Source organism: Heptranchias perlo, chromosome 6 (assembly GCF_035084215.1).
Source record: "Heptranchias perlo isolate sHepPer1 chromosome 6, sHepPer1.hap1, whole genome shotgun sequence".
NCBI classification, from domain to species: domain Eukaryota; kingdom Metazoa; phylum Chordata; class Chondrichthyes; order Hexanchiformes; family Hexanchidae; genus Heptranchias; species Heptranchias perlo.
This window is the reverse complement of record NC_090330.1, coordinates 100949555-100971590: the sequence shown is the minus strand read 5'-3', so window position 1 is coordinate 100971590 and position 22036 is coordinate 100949555. Positions and strand designations below refer to the sequence as shown.

The 22036-nt window shown below is 47.0% G+C and overlaps 1 protein-coding gene across 2 annotated transcripts in view; it reads right to left on the bottom strand.

Annotated features, from left to right (window-relative positions):
* The window catches only part of tbc1d4 (TBC1 domain family, member 4), a 215932-nt gene that overhangs the window by 80238 nt on the left and 113658 nt on the right, over positions 1-22036 (bottom strand). For both annotated transcript variants that reach the window (XM_067986534.1, XM_067986535.1), the window contains exons 3-8: positions 18802-18891; positions 17634-17738; positions 12486-12618; positions 9701-9792; positions 8336-8446; positions 7735-7854 (exon numbers count right to left, since the gene is read on the bottom strand). In XM_067986534.1, the coding sequence (XP_067842635.1) occupies positions 7735-7854; positions 8336-8446; positions 9701-9792; positions 12486-12618; positions 17634-17738; positions 18802-18891 (651 nt within the window). The remainder of the gene's footprint in view (positions 1-7734; positions 7855-8335; positions 8447-9700; positions 9793-12485; positions 12619-17633; positions 17739-18801; positions 18892-22036) is intronic.

The window sequence follows — 22036 nt, the reverse complement described above, 5'->3', positions numbered from 1 at the left end:
GGAGGAGGTATGGGTGAAGGACGCACAGTATGGAGGAGGTATGGGTGGTGGGGGCACAGTTTGAAGGATGTATGGGTGGAGGGGGCACAGTTTGGAGGAGGTATGTGTGGAGGGGGCACAGTTAGGAGGAGGTATGGGTGGAGGGGGCACAGTATGGAGGAGGTATGGGTGGAGGAGGCACAGTTTGGAGGAGGTATGGGTGGAGGGGGCACAGTTTGGAGGTGGTACGGGTGGAGGGGGCACAGTTTGGAGGAGGTACGGGTGGAGGGGGCACAGTTTGAAGGATGTATGGGTGGAGGAGGCACAGTATGGAGAAGGTATGGGTGGAGGGGGCACAGTATGGAGAAGGTATGGGTGGAGGGGGCACAGTTTGAAGGATGTATGGGTGGAGGAGGCACAGTATGGAGAAGGTACGGGTGGAACGGGCACAGTATGGAGGAGGTACGGGTGGAGGGGGCACAGTTTGGAGGATGTACGGGTGGAGGGGGCACAGTTTGGAGGATGTACAGGTGGAGGGGGCACAGTTTGGAGGAGGTACGGGTGGAGGGGGCACAGTTTGGAGGATGTACAGGTGAAGGACGCACAGTTTGGAGGATGTACGGGTGGAACGGGCACAGTATGGAGGAGGTACGGGTGGAGGGGGCACAGTTTGGAGGATGTACGGGTGGAGGGGGCACAGTTTGGAGGATGTACGGGTGGAGGGGGCACAGTTTGGAGGAGGTACGGGTGGAGGGGGCACAGTTTGGAGGATGTACGGGTGGAGGGGGCACAGTTTGGAGGATGTACAGGTGGAGGGGGCACAGTTTGGAGGAGGTACGGGTGGAGGGGGCACAGTTTGGAGGATGTACGGGTGGAGGGGGCACAGTTTGGAGGAGGTACGGGTGGAGGAGGCACAGTTTGGAGGAGGGATGGGTGAAGGACGCACAGTATGGAGGACGTATGGGTGGAGGGGGCACAGTATGGAGGAGGTATGGGTGGAGGGGGCACAGTTTGAAGGATGTATGGGTGGAGGGGGCACAGTTTGGAGGAGGTACGGGTGGAGGGGGCACAGTTTGGAGGATGTACGGGTGGAGGGGGCACAGTTTGGAGGATGTACGGGTGGAGGGGGCACAGTTTGGAGGAGGTACGGGTGGAGGGGGCACAGTTTGGAGGTTGTACGGGTGGAGGGGGTACAGTTTGGAGGAGGTACGGGTGGAGGGGGCACAGTTTGGAGGAGGTACGGGTAGAGGGGGCACAGTTTGGAGGATGTACGGGTGGAGGGGGCACAGTTTGGAGGATGTACGGGTGGAGGGGGCACAGTTTGGAGGAGGTACGGGTGGAGGGGGCACAGTTTGGAGGAGGTACGGGTGGAGGGGGCACAGTTTGGAGGAGGTACAGGTGGAGGGGGCACAGTTTGGAGGAGGTATGGGTGGAGGGGGCACAGTATGGAGAAGGTATGGGTGGAACAGGCAGAGTTTGGAGGAGGTACGGGTGGAACAGGCAGAGTTTGGAGGAGGTATGGGTGGAGGGGGCACAGTTTGGAGGATGTACGGGTGGAACAGGCACAGTATGGAGGAGGTATGGGTGGAGGGGGTACAGTTTGGAGGATGTACGGGTGGAGGGGGCACAGTTTGGAGGATGTACGGGTGGAGGGGGCACAGTTTGGAGGAGGTACGGGTGGAGGGGGCACAGTTTGGAGGAGGTACGGGTGGAGGGGGCACAGTTTGGAGGAGGTGCGGGTGGAGGGGGCACAGTTTGGAGGAGGTACGGGTGGAGGGGCACAGTTTGGAGGAGGTACGGGTGGAGGAGGCACAGTTTGGAGGAGGGATGGGTGAAGGACGCACAGTATGGAGGACGTATGGGTGGAGGGGGCACAGTTTGAAGGAGGTATGGGTGGAGGGGGCACAGTTAAGAGGAGGTACGGGTGGAGGGGGCACAGTTTGGAGGAGGTACGGGTGGAGGGGGCACAGTTAAGAGGAGGTACGGGTGGAGGGGGCACAGTTTGGAGGATGTACGGGTGGAACAGGCACAGTTTGGAGGAGGTACGGGTGGAACAGGCACAGTTTGGAGGAGGTACGGGTGGAGGGGGCACAGTTTGGAGGAGGTACGGGTGGAGGAGGCACAGTTTGGAGGAGGTACGGGTGGAGGAGGCACAGTTTGGAGGAGGTATGGGTGGAGGGGGCATAGTTTGGAGGAGGTATGGGTGGAGGAGGCACAGTTTGGAGGAGGTACGGGTAGAACAGGCAGAGTTTGGAGGAGGTATGGGTGGAGGAGGCACAGTTTGGAGGAGGTACGGGTGGAGGGGGCACAGTTTGGAGGAGGTACGGGTGGAACAGGCAGAGTTTGGAGGATGTACGGGTGGAGGGGGCACAGTTTGAAGGAGGTACGGGTGGAGTGGGCACAGTTTGGAGGAGGTACGGGTGGAACAGGCACAGTTTGGAGGATGTACGGGTGGAGGGGGCACAGTTTGAAGGAGGTACGGGTGGAGTGGGCACAGTTTGGAGGATGTACGGGTGGAGGGGGCACAGTTTGGAGGATGTACGGGTGGAGGGGGCACAGTTTGAAGGAGGTACGGGTGGAGTGGGCACAGTTTGGAGGATGTACGGGTGGAGGGGGCACAGTTTGGAGGATGTACGGGTGGAGGGGGCACAGTTTGGAGGATGTACGGGTGGAGGGGGCACAGTTTGGAGGATGTACGGGTGGAGGGGGCACAGTTTGGAGGATGTACGGGTGGAGGGGGCACAGTTTGGAGGATGTACGGGTGGAGGGGGCACAGTTTGGAGGAGGTATGGGTGGAGGACGCACAGTATGGAGGAGGTATGGGTGGAGGGGGCACAGTTTGGAGGAGGTATGGGTGAAGGATGCACAGTATGGAGGAGGTATGGGTGGAGGACGCACAGTATGGAGGAGGTACGGGTGGAGGGGGCACAGTTTGGAGGAGGTACGGGTGGAGGGGGCACAGTTTGGAGGAGGTACGGGTGGAGGGGGCACAGTTTGGAGGAGGTATGGGTGAAGGACGCACAGTATGGAGGAGGTATGGGTGGAGGGGGCACAGTTTGGAGGAGGTATGGGTGGACCAGGCACAGTATGGAGGAGGTATGGGTGGAGGGGGCACAGTTTGGAGGAGGTATGGGTGGACCAGGCACAGTATGGAGGATGTATGGGTGGAGGGGGCACAGTTAGGAGGAGGTACGGGTGGAGGGGGCACAGTTAGGAGGAGGTACGGGTGGAGGGGGCACAGTTAGGAGGAGGTACGGGTGGAACAGGCACAGTTTGGAGGAGGTACGGGTGGAACAGGCAGAGTTTGAAGGCGGTACGGGTGGAACAGGCACAGTATGGAGGAGGTACGGGTGGAGGGGGCACAGTTTGGAGTATGTACGGGTGGAGGGGGCACAGTTTGGAGGAGGTACACGTGGAGGGGGCACAGTTTGGAGGAGGTATGGGTGGAGGGGGCACAGTTTGGAGGAGGTACGGGTGGAGGGGGCACAGTTAGGAGGAGGTACGGGTGGAGGGGGCACAGTTTGGAGGAGGTACGGGTGGAGGGGGCACAGTTTGGAGGAGGTATGGGTGGAGGAGGCACAGTTAGGAGGAGGTACGGGTGGAGGAGGCACAGTTTGGAGGAGGTACGGGTGGAACAGGCAGAGTTTGAAGGCGGTACGGGTGGAACAGGCACAGTATGGAGGAGGTACGGGTGGAGGGGGCACAGTTTGGAGTATGTACGGGTGGAGGGGGCACAGTTTGGAGGAGGTACACGTGGAGGGGGCACAGTTTGGAGGAGGTACAGGGGGAGGGGGCACAGTTTGGAGGATGTACGGGTGGAGGGGGCACAGTTTGGAGGATGTACAGATGGAGGGGGCACAGTTTGGAGGAGGTACGGGTGGAGGGGGCACAGTTTGAAGGATGTATGGGTGGAGGGGGCACAGTTTGAAGGACGTATGGGTGAAGGACGCACAGTTTGGAGGAGGTACGGGTGGAGCGGGCACAGTTTGGAGGAGGTATGGGTGGAACAGGCAGAGTTTGAAGGCGGTACGGGTGGAACAGGCACAGTATGGAGGAGGTACGGGTGGAGGGGGCACAGTTTGGAGGAGGTACGTGTGGAGTGGGCACAGTTTGGAGGAGGTACGTGTGGAGTGGGCACAGTTTGGAGGAGGTACGGGTGGAGGGGGCACAGTTTGGAGGAGGTACGTGTGGAGGGGGCACAGTTTGGAGGAGGTACGTGTGGAGTGGGCACAGTTTGGAGGAGGTACGTGTGGAGTGGGCACAGTTTGGAGGAGGTACGGTTGGAGGGGGCACAGTTAGGAGGAGGTACGGGTGGAGGGGGCACAGTTAGGAGGAGGTATGGGTGGAGGGGGCACAGTTTGGAGGAGGTACGGGTGGAGGGGGCACAGTTTGGAGGAGGTACGGGTGGAGGGGGCACAGTTTGGAGGAGGTACGGGTGGAGGGGGCACAGTTTGGAGGAGGTACGTGTGGAGTGGGCACAGTTTGGAGGAGGTACGTGTGGAGTGGGCACAGTTTGGAGGAGGTACGGTTGGAGGGGGCACAGTTAGGAGGAGGTACGGGTGGAGGGGGCACAGTTAGGAGGAGGTATGGGTGGAGGGGGCACAGTTTGGAGGAGGTACGGGTGGAGGGGGCACAGTTTGGAGGAGGTACGGGTGGAGGGGGCACAGTTTGGAGGAGGTACGTGTGGAGTGGGCACAGTTTGGAGGAGGTACGGTTGGAGGGGGCACAGTTAGGAGGAGGTACGGGTGGAGGGGGCACAGTTAGGAGGAGGTACGGGTGGAGGGGGCACAGTTTGGAGGAGGTACGGGTGGAGGGGGCACAGTTTGGAGGAGGTACGGGTGGAGGGGGCACAGTTTGGAGGAGGTACGGGTGGAGGGGGCACAGTTTGGAGGAGGTACGGGTGGAGGGGGCACAGTTTGGAGGAGGTACGGGTGGAGGGGGCACAGTTAGGAGGAGGTACGGGTGGAGGGGGCACAGTTTGGAGGAGGTACGGGTGGAGGGGGCACAGTTTGGAGGAGGTACGGGTGGAGGGGGCACAGTTTGGAGGAGGTACGGGTGGAGGGGGCACAGTTTGGAGGAGGTACGGGTGGAGGGGGCACAGTTTGGAGGAGGTACGGGTGGAGGGGGCACAGTTTGGAGGAGGTACGGGTGGAGGGGGCACAGTTTGGAGGAGGTACGGTGGAAGGGGCACAGTTTGGAGGAGGTACGGGTGGAGGGGGCACAGTTTGGAGGAGGTACGGGTGGAGGGGGCACAGTTTGGAGGAGGTACAGGGGGAGGGGGCACAGTTTGGAGGAGGTACAGGGGGAGGGGGCACAGTTTGGAGGAGGTACGGGTGGAGGGGGCACAGTTTGGAGGAGGTACGGGTGGAGGGGGCACAGTTTGGAGGAGGTACGGGTGGAGGGGGCACAGTTTGGAGGAGGTACAGGTGGAGGGGGCACAGTTTGGAGGAGGTACGGGTGGAGGGGGCACAGTTTGGAGGAGGTACGGGTGGAGGAGGCACAGTTAGGAGGAGGTACGGGTGGAGGGGGCACAGTTTGGAGGAGGTACGGGTGGAGGGGGCACAGTTAGGAGGAGGTACGGGTGGAGGAGGCACAGTTAGGAGGAGGTACGGGTGGAGGGGGCACAGTTTGGAGGAGGTACGGGTGGAAGGGGCACAGTTTGGAGGAGGTACGGGTGGAGGGGGCACAGTTTGGAGGAGGTATGGGTGGAGGGGGCACAGTTTGGAGGAGGTACGGGTGGAGGGGGCACAGTTTGGAGGAGGTACGGGTGGAGGGGGCACAGTTTGGAGGAGGTACGGGTGGAGGGGGCACAGTTTGGAGGAGGTACGGGTGGAGGGGGCACAGTTTGGAGGATGTACGGGTGGAGGGGGCACAGTTTGGAGGAGGTACGGGTGGAGGGGGCACAGTTTGGAGGATGTACGGGTGGAGGGGGCACAGTTTGGAGGAGGTACGGGTGGAGGGGGCACAGTTTGGAGGATGTACGGGTGGAGGGGGCACAGTTTGGAGGAGGTGTGGTGTGGAGTCGGCTTAGCGTTTTTGCCAGGAACTTTATGAGTGAGGGGAAAGAGGAAGAACTTCAACTGATGCTGCTCCCAAACAGCTCCTAGTCACAGAATCATGGAAATTCCAACACAGGAGGCCGTTCGGCCCATCGCTCGCTCTTCAACTGGAACTACCTCTAATCCCATTTCCCAGCTCTTTCTTGGTATCCTTTTATACCCTTCCTTATAAAAATCATATTGGCTCAAGAACTGCAACCAGAGAATGGCATGGACTGTTTATTATGACTCGGAGAAAAAATTCCCAATGGATTTGGAATTGTATATTTAAACAAAAACAGCAGTTTGACTTTCTAAAAATATTTTTACAGGGGTGCAAGCATCATTTGTCAGACATTTTTCCTAAGTCTGAACTGTACAATGATGTAATCAACTGAGTGCAAGTTACAGCGTACCAAGAGGTACATCACAAGAACCTGGTCACTAAGGAAGAGTTGTCTCTCAGGTTTGTTGCCTATTTTGCTGTGCACAGATACTGCACTAAGAACTCATTCCCTGTGAGTTCAATCAATGTGTGGCATTAGGTGGGTTAGAAGGTGCCTTCAGATGATGCTTGTACAGGAAGTGTTCAGATTTGCTGGAGAGCTAAGTGCATTTCCATTCATTTCTATAATGGGCGGCCAATCCGCAATGCCAGTTTAATGCCCAGACAGCAAGTTACAAATCTACTTCACCATTAGAACCTAAGAAATAGGACTAGGAGTCGGGCATACGGCCCCTCGAGCCTGCTCCGCCATTCAATAAGATCATGGCTGGTCTTCTACCTCAACTCCACTTTCCCGCCCGATCCCCATATCCCTTGATTCCCTTAGAATCCATAAAACTATCAATCTCAGTCTTGAATATACTTGATGACAGAGCATCCACAGCCATCTGGGGTGCAGAATTCCAAAGATTCACGACCCTCTGAGTGAAGAAATTCCTCCTCATCTCAGTCCTAAATGTCCGGCCCCTTATCCTGAGACTACGTTCCCTAGCTCTAGACTCTCCAGCCAGGGGAAACATCCTCTCCACTCTCCTGTTAAGCCCTCTTAGAATTTTATATGTTTCAATGAGATCACCTCTCATTCTTCTAAACTCCAGAAAGCATGGGCCCATTCTACTCAATCTTTCCTCATAGGACAACTCTCATCCCAGAAATCAATCTCGTGAACCTTCGTTGCACCACCTCTAAAGCAAGTATGTCCTTCCTTAGGTAAGGAGACCAAAATTGCGCACAGTTCTCTAAGTATGGTCTCACCAAAGTCCTATACAATTGTAGCAAGATTTCCTTACTCTTGTACTCCAACCCTCTTGCAATAAAGGCCAACATACCATTTGCTTTCCTAATTGCTTGCTGTACCTGCATGTTAACTTTCTGTGTTTCTTGTACAAGGACACCCATTCAGGAATACGGAGTGTGCAGTCAAAACAATAGACAGGGAGTGAGTAGTGAGCATTCTTGTCCATTTTTGTCATATCAGTTGTTTAAGATGGTGTTGTGTAAAGTGTTCAATGTGCCAGCTGTAAACAGTGACTCCTTTCTTCGCATTCTCTTGTATACTGTTGGACCGAGTACATGAGGACCAAACACTAAATTAGGGGACATCCTGTTTCAACATTTTAACAGGTACCACAAAATTATCTCTCCAGAGATGGGCATAAAACCAGCCAACAAGTCATGCTAATATTCAGAACTAAGTCCCATGCACCTTACCCGTGAGAAGATATTTTCCAGAGAGCTGGTTAAAGATTTCCTCGCCTTGTTTTTCAAAACATCGAGTTTAAACCTGCCCGTGCTTGCGGAGTGCTCTGGGATCATGTTGTTTGGCACAGGCTTTGAAAAAACAAAACAGAACAGTTTTACTGGTGAGACCGGAAGGAACAAGATTTTAAGCAAATGATCCAAATAAAGTCAGGCGAACAATTCGAAATACTGCTTGTAATTCTGGGCGCAAATGCTAGAATCTGCTCCTCAGCTGTCTGAAGCATGGCAGACATGAAAGAAAAGACTTGCATTTATATAGTACCTTTATTTCTCAGGACATCTCAAAGTGCTTCATATACAATGAATTACTTTGAAGCGCAGTCACAGTTCCCATGTGAGTGGCTAATGCTCTTGAACTAATTTCTTACCTGATTGTATCTGAAACCCAGGCTGCCATGACATGTAGCTGGTAGTGGCCATCTTATCATTTGAACAAAACTTCATATTAAAAAAAAAACACAGAAGTGGCTTACAGTTGTCAATGCATAACTGCACTGTCACAAAGACAAGCCTTTTTATTTTTCGAAGTGAATAAAGACAAGCGTTGTACCATAGGGGTCTCTCCAAGGTGGGCGTGGATCTTCTGTTTGGTCTCACACATCTGCCTCAGAACGAGAATCACCAGCTCATTCTCATCTTGGTCATCACCTGGCTTCATTTTCTGTCAGTACAGATAATTCGTTAATATTACACATGGATAGTGTCTCAAAAACCCACCTACTGGAGGTCACTAACTGTTCTGTAGTTATTTTCCAATTGTTGTTAAACTGTGAAAGGTTTCTGCTGTAATTGCGGAAGGCATTTTTCTTTCATTGCAATTGTTTTTGGTTACAGTACATTGACGTATGTACACTACAATCCTAGTGTGCGTGCTACAAAATACATGGCGCACTATGACAGTGAGTGAACTTCACCGAGTGGATTGGATAGTGGATGACTCGAAAGCTGATTCCAGGAAATGACCATGGAGTTAGCAGCCCTGAAATCACAAGATTCTTTTGGCCTCACCGTCCCTTTGAGAGCCTTCTAACACTTGTGTAGAACATTCTCTCTTTTACACTCTACTGGGTGGCTAAAACTGCCTTCTTTTCCCAGGCAGCATAAATCCCAGTATCACTCCGGACCACCACCTGGGCACTGTCCCAGAGCAGAGTGAGGACAATTTACGCCTGTGTTTGCCCCATTCAAGATAGTCTGCTAGCTTCTCACACAGGTGGAGAAGAACACTGGGAACCTGAGGAAGGATGTGTTCCATTGCCAGCAGTGGTGTTTCCTTGGAATAGAGGATATCTCTTGTGGTGAACAGCACAAGCCTCAAGTCTGTAATTGGAGGCAGCTCCAATTTTGGAAAGAATAATTAATTGATTCTGAAATAAGGATCTGTGAGGGTTGAAATAAAGGGTGAAGTCATATCCTTTTGGGTTTCGTCTTTGGTATAAGACTAGACCCAACTTCTGTATGATGCTTCTTTAGTGCCTTTGTCATCTCACTCGAAGCAATCCTGACACTAGTGCTTTATCTATATGTGGGCCCAGTATACAATCTCCACCAATAATCGTACTGGGGTACAGGTTGGGGCTGGAGCTAGGAAGGCATCAGGGAAGGACAGGGCATCTGTGTTAAGGGTGTACACATTAAGAAGGGTTACTTTTGAATCCTCAGTGAGTCTTTACGTGTAAGCAATGACCTTTCAAATTTAGGCAAAACTGTAACAAGTACTGTCATAATTAATTTAGATGACAGTCACAAATTGTGACCGAATCAGAAATTTCAGATCAATCAATTTTGATTTGTTAACAGCTAAAATAATTGTTGCAACCCAGAAATAATCTATACTCCATATTTATCATGACAACTTCCAATAATCAATATATAATTTTAATGAGCTCCTTCCGAAGAGGCTTTATATTGTTACCTGGACACGTTCAAAAATATCTGCTTGCTCATTGTCATTCAAAAGGGAAACATGCCTCTGTATGGCAAGCTTGGCTCTTGGTGGGTAGAGACCTGGAAAAACAGATCAGTGTTGATCAGTGCTCCAGTTAATTGTTCTATTTGCTTAAACAAGCTGCAATTCTTTCTGCTGTTTTGGACTAAACTACTACAAAATTCAGGCACCTACTTTATACTACCAGTCATATTATAGTATCAAAGCTATCATGCAACATCTGTCCTTGTTACAGACATCTCCAGGTATAACGGGTATTATACAGCAGTGTGTACTATCTACAGGATGCACTGCAGGAAATCGGCCAGGCTTCTTCGGCAGCACATCCCAAGCCCATGACCTCTGCCACCTAGAAGGACAAGGGCAGCAGGTTCATGGGAACAACACCACCTCCAAGTCACACACCATTCTAACTTGGACATATATTTCCACTCCTTAATTGTTCATGGGTCAAAATCCTGGAACTCCCTACCTAACGGCACAGTGGGAGTACCTTCACCACAAGGACTGCAGCGGTTCAAGAGGAAGCCCACCACCATCTTCTCAAGGGCAACTCAGGATGGGCAATAGATGTCGGCCTTGCCAGCGATGCCCATATCCCGAGAATGAATAATATATAAAAAAAATACTGAGAAACCTTCCCAGTGCTAGCTGGTAATGTAAACCCTGAAATGTAATCTTATCAGAACAAAAGTGGTATTAAAACCCACTTGCAGGTTTCATACCACTTTCATACTTTAAACACTCAGAAAATGAAGCGCAATTGGAATATTGTAATAATTATTTTCAATACTCTACACTTGTCTTGAACAAACTTTGTGTAACCTGAATCATATAAACTTCCTGAACAATATTATGTTTATGCTCCCGTTTTCTCCCTTCCTCTGCTGAAGACTCATGTTGAAGTGACTCATAGGAACAGGAGGAGGCCATTCAGCCCCTCGAGCCTGTTCCGCCATTCAATTAATTCACGGCTGATCTGTATCTAAAGTCCATTTACTCACCTTGGTTCCATATCCCTTAATACCCCTACCTAACAAAAATCTATCCAGATGCAGTTTAACCAACTAATATAAATTCCACCCCTCTTGAGATAAAGGCTAACATTCTATTAGCCATTTTAATAATTTTTTGTACTTGTCCACTAGCTTTTAGTGATTTTCAGACATGGACCCCTAAATCTCTCTGCCCCTCCACAGTTCCAAGCTTCTCATGATTTAGAAAATATTCTGATCTTAGGTCCAAAGTGGGTGACCTCACACTTTCCCACATTGAACTCCATCTGCCACAGTTCTGCCCACTCACTTAATCTATCAATGTCCCTTTACAACCTTCTGCTCCCATCTACACCACTTACTGTACCACCTAACTTAGTGTCACCAACATGTCATTTGGAGTTATGTCTCCATGGGCAGCAGTGTACCCAGTCCAGGTGGCCATTCTTTGTGTGAACCCAGACAGTAAGTGTTGGCATGCTATCTGATTAAAGGGGTAAGAGGGAGAAGGGGTCATCACTCCTGAACTCTGCCCTGTCCTCAGTGGTGGTGAGCAGGTGCAGAAAGCCCAGCTGATGTTCGAACATTTCTAGCCCTGGAACATAGAGGTCAGTTGTTGCATCACTGGTGTCCCAGCTCAGATCGGCTAATCAAGTAAAGTCCAAGAATCAACAACAGGGCCTTCTTCGTCTATATGGCCCAAATCCACATATGGCGTCTTTTCCCAAAGAGTCACTGGCAGAGCTCTTAATAGTGTTCAGATTCCAATTTAACAGTGTTTATACCTCTTAATGGCTGAGTAGCAGATTTTGGTTTATCCAAAAAAAGAATTTGTATTAATATGGTGCCTTTTACATTCTCAAGACGTTCAAAAAGCTTCACAGTCAATCAAGTTTCCTTTTAACGTGTTTTAAGAGTTATTATCTGGGCAAAGTTGGCAGCCAATTTGTGCACCGCAAGGCTGAACATATAAATGAGTGAAATCACCATTTTGGCGTTGGCTGAGGGAAAAATGTCAGCCAGGACACCGGGAGAGCTCCCTGAATGGTGTCATGAGATCTTTTACGTCCACCTGAACAGAAACCCTGGGCCTCGGTTTTACCTCTCATCTGAATGACGGTACCTGGGACAATGCAGCAGTCCCTCAGTACTGCACTTCCACCAGTTAACCTCTGCATTCCTGGGCTGGGAATGTTCGAAACAAATCGGCCTAGACTTTCCTCTCCAGTGGCGACCCGGCTGCTCCCAGAGCAGCTGAAGGAGTAGCCAAATATTTTCCACACGTTTAAAAATGGCCCACTGGGCGAGTGCAATCGATCCCTCCATGGTTAATTGCACTTGACTGGCAGGGAGAGGGGAGTCATTTAAATGTTAACTGCCCCACCACCTTAGCAATACTGGATGCCAGAACACAATGGGAGTTCCCGACATGGAACATTAGCACGGTGTTAATGAAGGAAAATATATGAGATATTTTGCTTTCCTCCAATAACGTGCTATTTGAATGTACCCACCCATGTATTTAGCGTCTGCTATCACTTCTGAAGGGAAATCACAGCCAGCAGAATGGCTCCCTGGCAGATTTCGCTCCTCCATTTTGGAACTGCCCGAAAATGAGAGAAAAAATCTCACTCATGACAACTGAGCAGCAGATGGAACATTCTACAATATCATTTGATATGTCGAGAAAATTAAGTACCGAGTACTAGAGGTTGCATTTGGAGTTAAGACATAGCTAGCTGGTGCCTTATATTTACCTTCAATCCTTTCACAGAGTTTATGCAAGTAATGCATGGGACACGCCTCACACAGTTTGATCTGAGTCTTAGCGTTCTGCAGGGCAGCAGCAGTGCTGAAGGCCTGCTTCAAGGTCAGCATGACTTCATCCACCTGTCAAGGGGCACAGTTCAAACGAATCACTGCACAACGCAAGTAGCTACTGCTCGAGAAAGAGCAAAAAACGTCCAACAGTTCAGAAGAATTTACCAAAAATATAATATCCTTTTGTTTTTCGAGTATTTTAATTCACGAGAGTGGATGGCAACATTGGGCTTATAGCTGCAAAGATGTACCGAAGCCTGGCAGTTGTGAGGGAATAGCATTAAAAAAAAACTGTTAAAATAATAAAACCCTGCAGCACATTAGATTAATGACAGCACATAATGCCGTTAGCTTAGCTCTCTCATTCTTCTCAGCTAACTCCCGCAATGATGTTATCAGCATTCCCTTTTTAAATGATCAAAAAATAAATAAGGGGGGGTGGAAAAAAAATCAGACAAATGTTTAAGTTATTTATGTTAACTTATGACTTGTAAAAGAAATCATGATGGTGACTTCTCATTCCTTTAGAGAGGCAGCTCTTTTATTGATTTGGAGCTTGTCTCTCATTTTTGCCTGGCAATCAGAATGGTCACTTCTGCAAACAGGCAGTTTCTTGTTAGTCAACTGTGTTATTCAACTTTCAGTCCTTCAGGAGGGAGTGACCATCATGTGAGGAAATGGGTCACAAGATAATAGAACGTCAGGACTGTGTGTGAAAATAGTCCAACAGCTAGAAAGGCAAAAGCAACCAGAAAGATGAGGGTAAAACACACAGAAGCATTTGTGCCTGACAGGGACATTTATTCTGAAAGGCTATTGCTTATTACTAACATGATCTTATAAGCACATTTTCACTTGATTAACTTAATTGGGGGAGAAAAAAGAAATGGGAAGGTGCTAAACTTGGAGGGAACTTTGATTTACTTATCATCCAAAATGAGCCATCTGTGAAATATTTCTTTCTATATAAATAAGATAGTCACTAATAAATACAATAAAGAATTCAGGAGAAACTTATTTATCCAGAGAGTGGTTCGAATGTGAAACTCGCTACCACATGGAGTAATTGAGGCAAATAGCATAGGTACATTTAATGGGATGCTAGATAAGTACATGAGGAAGGAAGGAAGAGACGGAGGATATACTGATAGGGTGAAATGAAGTAGAGTATGAGGAGGCTCGTGTGGAGCATAAACACCGGCATAGACCAGTTGGGCCGAATTGCCCATTTCTGTGCTGTAAATTCTATGTAATATGTACATGTAAACATACCGATTCATTTCTGGTTATTGTGTACTGAATACTAGTGGATCTCCTGTGGCACTGCTCATAGCCAGGACCTGGAGTGCAGTTTCTGATGTTTACTGTAGTCCCACCACAGCTTAAACACAACTGTGGTTTGCCTATCACTGCAGCACAGTAAACTTAGCAAAGCAATATAAATCACATGACTAAGTAAAATATCACGCACCTTGCTGACACGGAAAGATACAAACTTCAGCTATAATATTTGTAATATTTACCAACCACTTTGCAAAACTTGTTTAATCTGCAAAATAACATTATTCTTCCCTCTCCAAAATTCTCTTATTCTCAGATGCTTCCATTAAAAATATTTATTTTTTCCCTCCATGTGCTATGGTGGACTTGCAGTTTGCTTCAGATGCAAGTACTTTATTTATTTGTTTATTCTTCTCTCCTCCCTCCCCAAAACTTTCCTTCCCTTTTCTCAGTGGTATATTGTATATTATAGACATATACAAGCTTGTTATAATTCAGGATTTTCCCAACACTCTTTCCTTGGGTTCACAGCAGAAAGGCAGTTTCTATAAGTGGACCATGTCTGCTATAATCTGACACTTCTAGCCTTGTGCGAGCGATATACAGCATGGTGTGCCTCAAGAATAACAGTTACCCATTTACCACAGTTAAGCATAATAGGTTGCCCACCAAGCTACTCTGGCCACCCTATCAGACTGAATCGTTCAGACTAAAACTAACAGCTAAATTTACTTATATTTCTAATTACTCAGACGCAAAAGGTAACAGCAAATAAGCAGCATTATAATGTTTAACTTATCCGGTACTCTAAACGCCCTGAAAACAAACACAGATTTTGGACCTTGTAACAAGTGTCCCACTGTTACAAGGTCTTTGACCAATGTTACATGGGTGTTCCAGCTCTGTCGAACTGCTGCAATGTGAAAAGGGGCAGGCTAACAGGAAACTGAACATCCTGGGACCGCTGCCCAGATATAATGACATCGAATTGTATTCCTGGTGTGAATTTCGGCAGGGAGGAGAGGGAGAACCCCTGCGGAATCCCCCCCCCCCACAGTTCATCTCTCTCACGCACAGAACTTATCCGCAGAAGTTAGAATTTCCCCTGTCCTTTTCTGTTTGATTGTCCTGTGACATGAGCTGTTATGATGCACTCTGGATAGTCTAGTTCCACAGCAGGAGAGGGAAAGCTACAACTCCCATAATACATGATGCATTACAGAATCACACACACAGAATATATCCAATGCAGCTGGAAATCAAAGCGCTCAAAGCCCAGTTAAAATCTACCTCGTGCTTTAAGCTCCTGATGGAAGGACAGGCCTTATATGGGGAAAAACTTCTTCCAGGGATTTCTAACATTGACTTCATTGTGTTTTCAGAATTGTGTATTTTTTTAATGCTTTGTTATGCTAGAAATGTTACATTTAGCTTCATACATTCAACCTGAGCAAAGGAGGAAAATGGAAGTGTTAAACAGTGAGAAGAAATCATTTCATTAGCCGGTTTTATAGTTGCTGGTTCATGAATGATCGCTTTGAAAAAATATCAGGAGGGTTTGATCCCTCAATTCTCTGCTGGTTACTTGCTCCTCAGTGGTATTTTTTTATTAGTTTTGATTTGAGGCCATTTAGTGAATCATTTATTTGGTTCATAATTGAACAGATAAACGGTCATTGGAGACAATCATTATTTTCGCCCAACAGACATGTGACACATTGGAGGTACAACAATCCGAGGTGTGACACAATTGAAACCTATAGCCTAGATACAGGCGGGCAGGAACTGTGTTCACACTCCCTCCAAATGTACTGTTACCTAAAATGACAGTCATATTCAATGCAGGAGCCAAATAACGTGTCTCACAACAAAGTTCCCTACTGCTCCAGTGTGGCACTTCCATTACCGCTGCCATTATTCCTTTCTGCTTCTCTGCATGACCTGTGCAATAAAAATTGAATTCAAGAACACTTGTGACTAGCATTGTTGCCTGAAGCGTAGCAGGAACTGGTTTGAGCCTGCCCGATCTCTCACAGTAAAATCCTCTGTTAACATCTGAAAAATCTCAATGCAATCTGCCTGAACTGAACAGCAATAAACAGGACCCACTTCAAAAACACTGCAACGCCCAGTTCCCTCACTGCTGGGATGCACAAATATTGAATCTTAGTCCAAACCCAGTATTCCAGTGCTTTTCTTTCTTTTTTTTTTGGACCTCTGAAGTCTCCTACATTAAACTGCAACCTTTGATTTTCCTATAAAGTCTCAAGTATTGGAAAAAGATCTTAATTATTCCTAAAAAAAAATTCCAACATTGCATTGAGCATTGCACTGCCAGATTAATAAAATTCCATCACAATGTCACTGTGATGTGGAATGATTGTACACCACTCAAGCAGGTAACATTGTTTTCCCTCCATAATGAACAGTCTGTTAATGAAATTTCATTCTTAGAAATCACATGTTTTAATATTGCATTTCATTTGCATGACATTAACACAGGGAACGTGCATTCTCCCCTTTTTGTTAAACGAGTAATTTCACTCCATAGACTCTTAGCATACCACATTAGAACATAATTAACCTCTAGCCCAAGTGTTTTCTATAGGGATTGTAACCAGTCTCTTAAAAGAAGCACACTGTAGTCACTGAGCAGATGCTATTAAGTATGTGCTTCTGGCCTGTTTCGTTGCAATGCAAAAACTAACAGCTAAATAGAATGGCTAATACCTGATATTATTTTTCACTGACAAGCCTACTCAGTTTTCAGTTTTTCAAGCTCTTCCCCAGTCTATCCATTCCTACACCTAAAATGAAATCATTGATCTTAAAATAAAGTTCTCGTCAAAACAAATTTATGCATCACAGAGCATGGCCCATCAGCTGGAGTTATTGGGCTCCTCACTCTCAAACTGAACGTCGTGAGCCATCTATCATGGTAAAGTCAAATTTTGTTTTTCTTACATGGGATTCTGAGATTTTAATCACTCTTCTAAGGATCAGATTCCTCAAGATCGTCTGTTTATAATTAAGTCTGCTGGCTGAATTAGTCAGATTCCATTGGTGTTACGTGTGATTTTCACCTGTGTTTTGGGAATTTAATTATATAACTTTGCCGTTTTTACCATGAATACCGCAAATCAGTGGCTTTGGTCATGCGTTCCAGAGCTTCCTGTTTTCCAAGTTAATTTGCTTCAGTAATGAGTGCCATCCACCTCACCAAGGAGTAAGATTTCCTCTATGCACCAAGTGTCGTGAAATTGTAAACCCATTTGTAAACAGATTTTCGATTTTTGACACACACAATGAACAGAGGAAATCTTCCCAAGTGATCATGGTCATGTGAATTGTGCCCCTCTTGCTCTTTCGTGGTCCTCGTGGAGAACTATGCAGCTGCCCTGTGACAGGAAGAGGCTGCATGGTTGCAAGATACTTCCCCAAAGTAAATTGAGAACAGATCTCTCTTACTTTGTGTGCCTTATGCTTCTAGGTTAGGCACTGTAGCTTTCTCAAGTAGCTGCTTTTGTAAAGTCAGTTATACCCCAAACTGCCAGGAGACAAAAATGGCCTGAGTGCATTCTGTTCAGTATTGAACAGTCTGAAAACTCCCAACATATCCATGCCAAGGATATTCCATGTCAGAGACCAGTAACCCTGGTAATATTGGTTGCCTAAAGGACTTGTGACTACAGCTACTTTTAAGCTCAATGATACAAAATTTTCACATTATGGTCCAATTTGTGATAAAGATTTGCTCTGAAAGGTTAGATGGGCAATTGCCACCATACATAAAAGGGACTTACCAGCGATTCATTGGCACATTGAAATACGAAACACACATACTGATTTAGTCCCGGTTCAACACTTTCACGGCAAATGAACCCAAAATGGTCAACGTGTATTATACCCTGGAAGGATACAGTTAAAAGATGCCAGTTAGATATAAAGGTATCAGTAAAAAAGAGAAGCAACTTCTGAAAGTCTTCCTGTGCTATCAGCGACCACTAGGGTTAAACTAGCGAAACAGTACCTTTTCTTTTTATGGCTGCCTCTGGCTGAGCCCTGTCATTATGCCACCTAACAAGGATTGGCATCACTTATAGCCTGATGACCTATTTAATTGATATTGTACTTGGGAAAGGATATTAATCCTCCCCCCAAGCACAAACTCTCACCTTAATGAATGGTTTTAAAAAAAAAACAGAAAGGTAATTTAATCTAGGTTAAAAATATTTTCCAGATGTCGCTATAAGGATTAACCCAGTTTAGGCTGTGCAATCATGAACCCAAACTTGCTGGTCAATTATTTATAACATTTCCAGGTGTCACGTTCTTTTATCAGGTTTTCAATGGATGTTACTATATTGGTAATTGGTCTCCCGAGGGCAGCCATTATCCAACAGCTATCAACAACGAAGCAATCTATAGTTAAAAACGGTTTGTAAGTAGAAATGACAGTGAGTCCAGCTCAACGCAATTTACATCATCACATCAGATGTCTGTACGGTTTGTCAAAAGATCTTCCGTGATTTACCACATTGGCCTCAAGATCCATCGGCCATTTTCTCATTTTTTCTGAAGTTAACTGTCCACTCCTAAGCTCCCAGGACTTAACAACCTTTCAGAAATGAGTGGCAGAGAGAACTGGGAACCAGAACTGAGCAACAGACCATCATGCATCTGTATACATGCTACAAACAAGACTGCAGCCCTATCAAGGAAAGCAGTCAGCCTGAGGGGATTTTATTTTTTTTTAATCTTTAAATAAAATTTAAAATCACAGAGTGCAGCTGTCAGTGAAAATCTCAAAGACCATCATGGCAGATAATCCTGGAACACAGTATTACTTTAACTACTCCTTGTGAAAATACTAACAATTGTGGACAGCGTCTAATTCTACCAATTAAAGTAACTAAATAAAAAGTAAACATTGGTGAAGATAAACACCAGAAAAGCCAGATAAATACAAACCTGAGAACATGAGGAAATATTTTTGAAATTCTTTTCAAGTACAACTGTTTTGGTGTCAGGACTGATGAGGTTAACTTCAAAACGACCAACCTACAAAGACAGAATGCAGAAATTATTCCCTTTGAAAATAAAACAAACAGCCTGTGTTTTAGTCAGTATACCCATGGGAACCACAGGCCAAATGTTATTAAAAACCTCATTGTGTTGAAAGCATATGACATTGCCTTGAGATCTGTACATTTACAGCTCTGCATCGTGATCACCACGTGCTTGATCAAAGAACGAAGATTTCTTTGTGACACAAACATACACAGGGGCAGCTGGAGCCAGCTTTCCTTCCTTCTTCATTTAAAGAGACAACGTCCAAACGTACAGAGTTATCAATGGACAAAACAAAAAAAATAAACAATTTACAAACTGAATGTTTTATTTTGACCTTTCTCTTTGTCTGTGCCCCTTCTCCTTTCCCCCATACTCCTTGTGGTACACATGATCTACGGCTCAGAGGGCAGTTATGCAAACAACCTACTGCAAAGCTTCCATCCACTCAGAGGTACATGAGAATCCCAAATGAAAACAACTGCTTATATCAACAATCACAGCACATGTCAGGACCACACTATTGCTCGTTAGGTATACAGCATGCATGAATGAACTGCAAAGCTATAAACCCGAAATAAATTGCACATAGTATACAGATTATTATCAACACAATAAAAACGTGGGAGAATCCTGTTTCTTGTAAAGGGCACACTTAAAACTGCAGTGTCCAAATTGTGTGTGGCTATCAGGCACTTTCCCGCAGGGAAGGAAGAAACTGATTCCAGTGACAGGAGGGTCGGTAACCAGAGGACACAGATTTAAGGTAATTGGCAAAAAATCTAGGGGGGAAATGAGGAGAAATATTTTCATGCAGCGAGTTGTTATGATCTGGAATGCACTGCCTAAAAGGTGGTGAAAGCAGATTCAATAGTAACTTTCAAATGGGAATTGGATAAATACCTGAAAAGGAGAAACTTACAGGGCTATGGGGAAGAGCAGAGAAGTGGGACTAATTAGATGGCTCTTTCAAAGAGCCAGCACAGGCACGATGGGTCGAATGGCCTCCTTCTGTGCTGTATGGGCAGCGCACTTTAGGAAGGACATGAAGGCCTTAGAGAAGGTGCAGAAGAGATTTACTAGAATGATTCCAGGGATGAGGGACTTTAGTTATGTGGGTGGACTGGAGGAGCTGGGGATGTTCTCCTTGGAACAGAGAAGGTTGAGAGGAGATTTGATAGAGATATTCAAAATCACAAAGGGTCAAGACAGAGTAGATAGACATTGGCAGTAGTGTCAAGAACCAGAGGACATAGATTTAAGGTGATTGGCAAAAGAACCAAAGGTGACATGAGGAAAAACTTTTTTACACAGCGAGTGGTTAGGATCTGGAATGCACTGCCCGAGGGGGTGGTGGAGGCAGATTCAATCATGGCCTTCAAAAGGGAATTGGATAAGTTCTTGAAAGGAAAAAATTTGCAGGGCTACAGGGATAGGGCAGGGGAGTGAGACTAGCTGGACTGCTCTTTCATAGAGCCGGCATGGCCTCAATGGGCCGAATGGACTCCTTCCGTTCTGTAACCTTTCTATGATTCTTTGATCATTCACTGATTCTATGAAACGTGAAGGTGGAGATTACACAGATCATTCCCATACCCCACCCAAGAGTCTGTTGGCAGAGGCCTGGGAGCAGGTTCAGTGCGTGCCTTTTCAGCTGTAGCAGTGATGCAGATCAGTGGAGACGGGATAGCGAGAAAACAGGGTAAATATACATAAATGTAAAATTACTTAATCAAATAGTGTAGTGGCTCATAAATCATTCTGTGGGCAGCCCAGAAGTAAAGGGGGGAAAAAAACCATGTTGCTAATGTGGTCTGTTTTTAGGGTTGTCGCTTCTTCAAAGGCAACGCAAGTAATGGGAAAGTCAGATTTTGTGCATTAACTGTACTGGTCTGTGCTTGTGCTGGTGAAGGTGGGGAAACTGAATCAATGACTAACTGCTTCACGCATCACTCAATGTTGCTGACCTGGTCGCTAGTGATGGCGTTCACTCGGAATGTGCGAGAGCTACATTAAAAAGTCAGATTCCAATGCAAACAAGCAGATAATGGGGCAGCCACTGATATTTCTGTTTTCTCATCCCTGTGACTGGCCACTTTCGGGAAAATCTACCGTCACTTGCACAGAGGAGCTGGATGGGGGAAGAGTCGACATCCTTCTCCGGCCATGCCCCCTTCAGTGGGACATTCCCTCAACATGTCTGACACGCCTGTAGGAAGCAATGTGGTCTGTGAATCCCTGCCTCAAGGCTCTCTCAATGTGATCCCACCTGCCCCCACCACCCCCAGCATGTTGAAGCTGGGCAGGAAAGAGTTAGCAGCAGTGTAAATATATAAAAAGAGTGGAGCCCGAACAGCACTGTGCTTAGGACCTGTGCTGCTGTAAATGTTCACGGAGTGGTCACACCATCCGTGGTGGACTACAATCCACAGAAGCCTCCCTGCACAAATATGGAGTGTGGATCGTGCCTCCAAACTCCTAGTCAGAGCATTTTAGACAGGCTCAAGTGATCCCCGTCGGTCTTCCTGCTCAGACAGCAGTCGCAGTCGCCGTTTGCAAGCAGGCTCTGCAAGCTCCAAATCTTTCAGGCTCTGTAACCGAAGGAGGAAGTTTCTTGAGAAAACTTAACTCATGCACAACAGCAACATGCATTTAACGTAGGAAAATATCCCAAGGTGCTTCACAGGAGCGATTATCAGGCAAAGAATTCACAAAACACGTCAACAATTTCGCTAGAAATACCGGATTCAGCAAATCTTCACAAATGCATTTAAGATGTGTCGACAAGTTGCAAGCCGGAGAATCCTTAACATGATTGGGAAAGATTCAGAAGTGTCTGCTGCTGGGTTCCAGCTCTTGTTTAAAAAAAAAACTGTCCACAGCAACACCGGAGAAATCAGCAAGCTAAGACCCTTATTGATAACATCATTCATCAGATTGAAATATGCTGATGAGCATCAGTGTTTCTGTCCTATTCGAATCATACAGCACAGAAGCAGGCCATTTGGCCCATCGTGCCTGTGCAGGCTCTTTGAACGAGCCATCCAATTAGTCCCACGCCCTGCTCTTTCCCCATAGCTCTGCAATGTTTTCTCCTTCAAGTACTTACTGAAGTTATTACTGAATCTGCTTCCAC